Genomic DNA, 1,624 nt, shown 5'->3' with positions numbered 1-1,624 from the left:
CTTTTAGATCGCTTATATTATTTCTGACATCAGACATCTAAATGCCAATGGGACTGGGATCTTTTCAAATCAAATATTAGAAATATCGTACTGAACACGTCTGTATAATTCATATTTCTACTCAATATTTCAAAACCAACAAACGTAACAACAAGGCCACCAGCAGCGAAAATAGCAATATAGAAAGCAACTAACAAGTAAGTTAGATATTTTCCTGAATATTTCATAATGGCCAACTCACGCAGTACATACTGGGATCAGGTTTTTCAGGATGCTATTCATGGGGCTATGCAGCTCCCACCACTCTGTGTAGATATTATCAATACGATTCAGTTCCAGAGATTACGTAATATCAAACAATTAGGTTTGGTTTATTACGTTTATCCATGTGCTTCACATAACAGATTTGAACATTGTCTGGGGACATGCTATCTTGCTAGCAAAATGATTCGTCACCTTAAGGAGCAAAATCCCGATCTGCAAATATCTGATCGAGATATACTTTGTGTTGAAATTGCTGCTTTGTGTCATAATTTAGGACATGGCCCTTTCTCTTACGCCTTTCAAGAAATTATCAACCAACATCGCAAGGAAAATGGAGGTGAAAAGTGGAAAAATGAAAATGCAACGTGCGAAATGTTGGATGAACTTCTTAAAAAAAACGGACATATTAAAAAAGAACTTGAGCTTGATGACATTGATTTCATAAAAGATATTATCATTGGTGAACCAAGAAATTCTAAGAAGAAGAAGCCAAAGTTTTTTTACCAAATTGTCAACAATACAGACTATAAAATCGACGTTAATAAATGGGATTACCTGGCAAGAGATTCTCATTTTCTTGGCATTGGAAAATCATTTGATCACGGAAGAATGATGAAAATGTCCAAAGTAATAAATGATGAAATATGCTACAGAGACAAAACACTTGATAATTTCTATGATATGTTTTATTCCCGATATCGACTACATAAAGCAGCTTACCAACACAAAACTGTTCTACTGTTTAATACGCTACTTGGAGAGGCATTCAGATCCGCAGATAAACACATGAAAATTTTCGAAAAGGTTGACGATATGAAGAAATTTACTTATTTTACAGATAGTGTTTTGGAGGAAATATTAAAGAATGAGAATAATGAAGGTCTCAAAGAGGCACAGAAAATATTGGAGAGTATGTTTTACCGGCATTATAAATACAACGGTACAGACAAAGATGGAAATTACCAAGGCGAAGACCAAGAGAAAATATTCTGTGAAGCCAATTTGGATTATGGAGCTGGAGAGGAAAACCCATTAGAGAAAATACCATTTTATAAAAAAGGTGGGATTGAATCCTTCAAATATAAACAACAAGAATTAGAAGACAAGCTTTTGCTGCCAAAAAAATTTCATTTGAAAATCTATCACTGTTTTGAAAAGCGAGTGAATAACTAAAATGAAGGAAGTTACAAGATAAAAGAGAGTGATTTTTAAAAAATGAACAATAAGTAATGAAAAAATAATAGAAAAGCAAGAACCTTGAGAAAAAGCAATAGCAAAACAATCAGATCGAATATGACGAAACAAAGAAGAAATGAATGTGTGAAATAAGAAATAAGACATGCTAAAAGTTAAAAATAAT

At 33.0% G+C, this 1,624-nt stretch overlaps 1 protein-coding gene across 1 annotated transcript; it reads left to right on the top strand.

Moving 5' to 3' along the window:
- Window positions 1–6: 6 nt before the first annotated feature.
- Window positions 7–1,624, top strand: LOC106867145 (deoxynucleoside triphosphate triphosphohydrolase SAMHD1-like). The gene has a single exon (XM_052978314.1). It carries the CDS (start codon window positions 229–231, stop codon window positions 1,435–1,437), a length of 1,209 nt encoding a protein of 402 aa, XP_052834274.1. The 5' UTR covers window positions 7–228; the 3' UTR covers window positions 1,438–1,624.

This window comes from Octopus bimaculoides, unplaced genomic scaffold (genome assembly GCF_001194135.2).
Source record: "Octopus bimaculoides isolate UCB-OBI-ISO-001 unplaced genomic scaffold, ASM119413v2 Scaffold_258148, whole genome shotgun sequence".
In the NCBI taxonomy this organism is placed as follows: domain Eukaryota; kingdom Metazoa; phylum Mollusca; class Cephalopoda; order Octopoda; family Octopodidae; genus Octopus; species Octopus bimaculoides.
This window is presented reverse-complemented; position numbering and strand designations above follow the sequence as displayed.

Excerpts from the sequence above, each read along its gene's own strand:
- LOC106867145 (XM_052978314.1), top strand. The coding sequence starts at position 229 with ATGGCCAACTCACGCAGTACATACTGGGATCAGGTTTTTCAGGATGCT.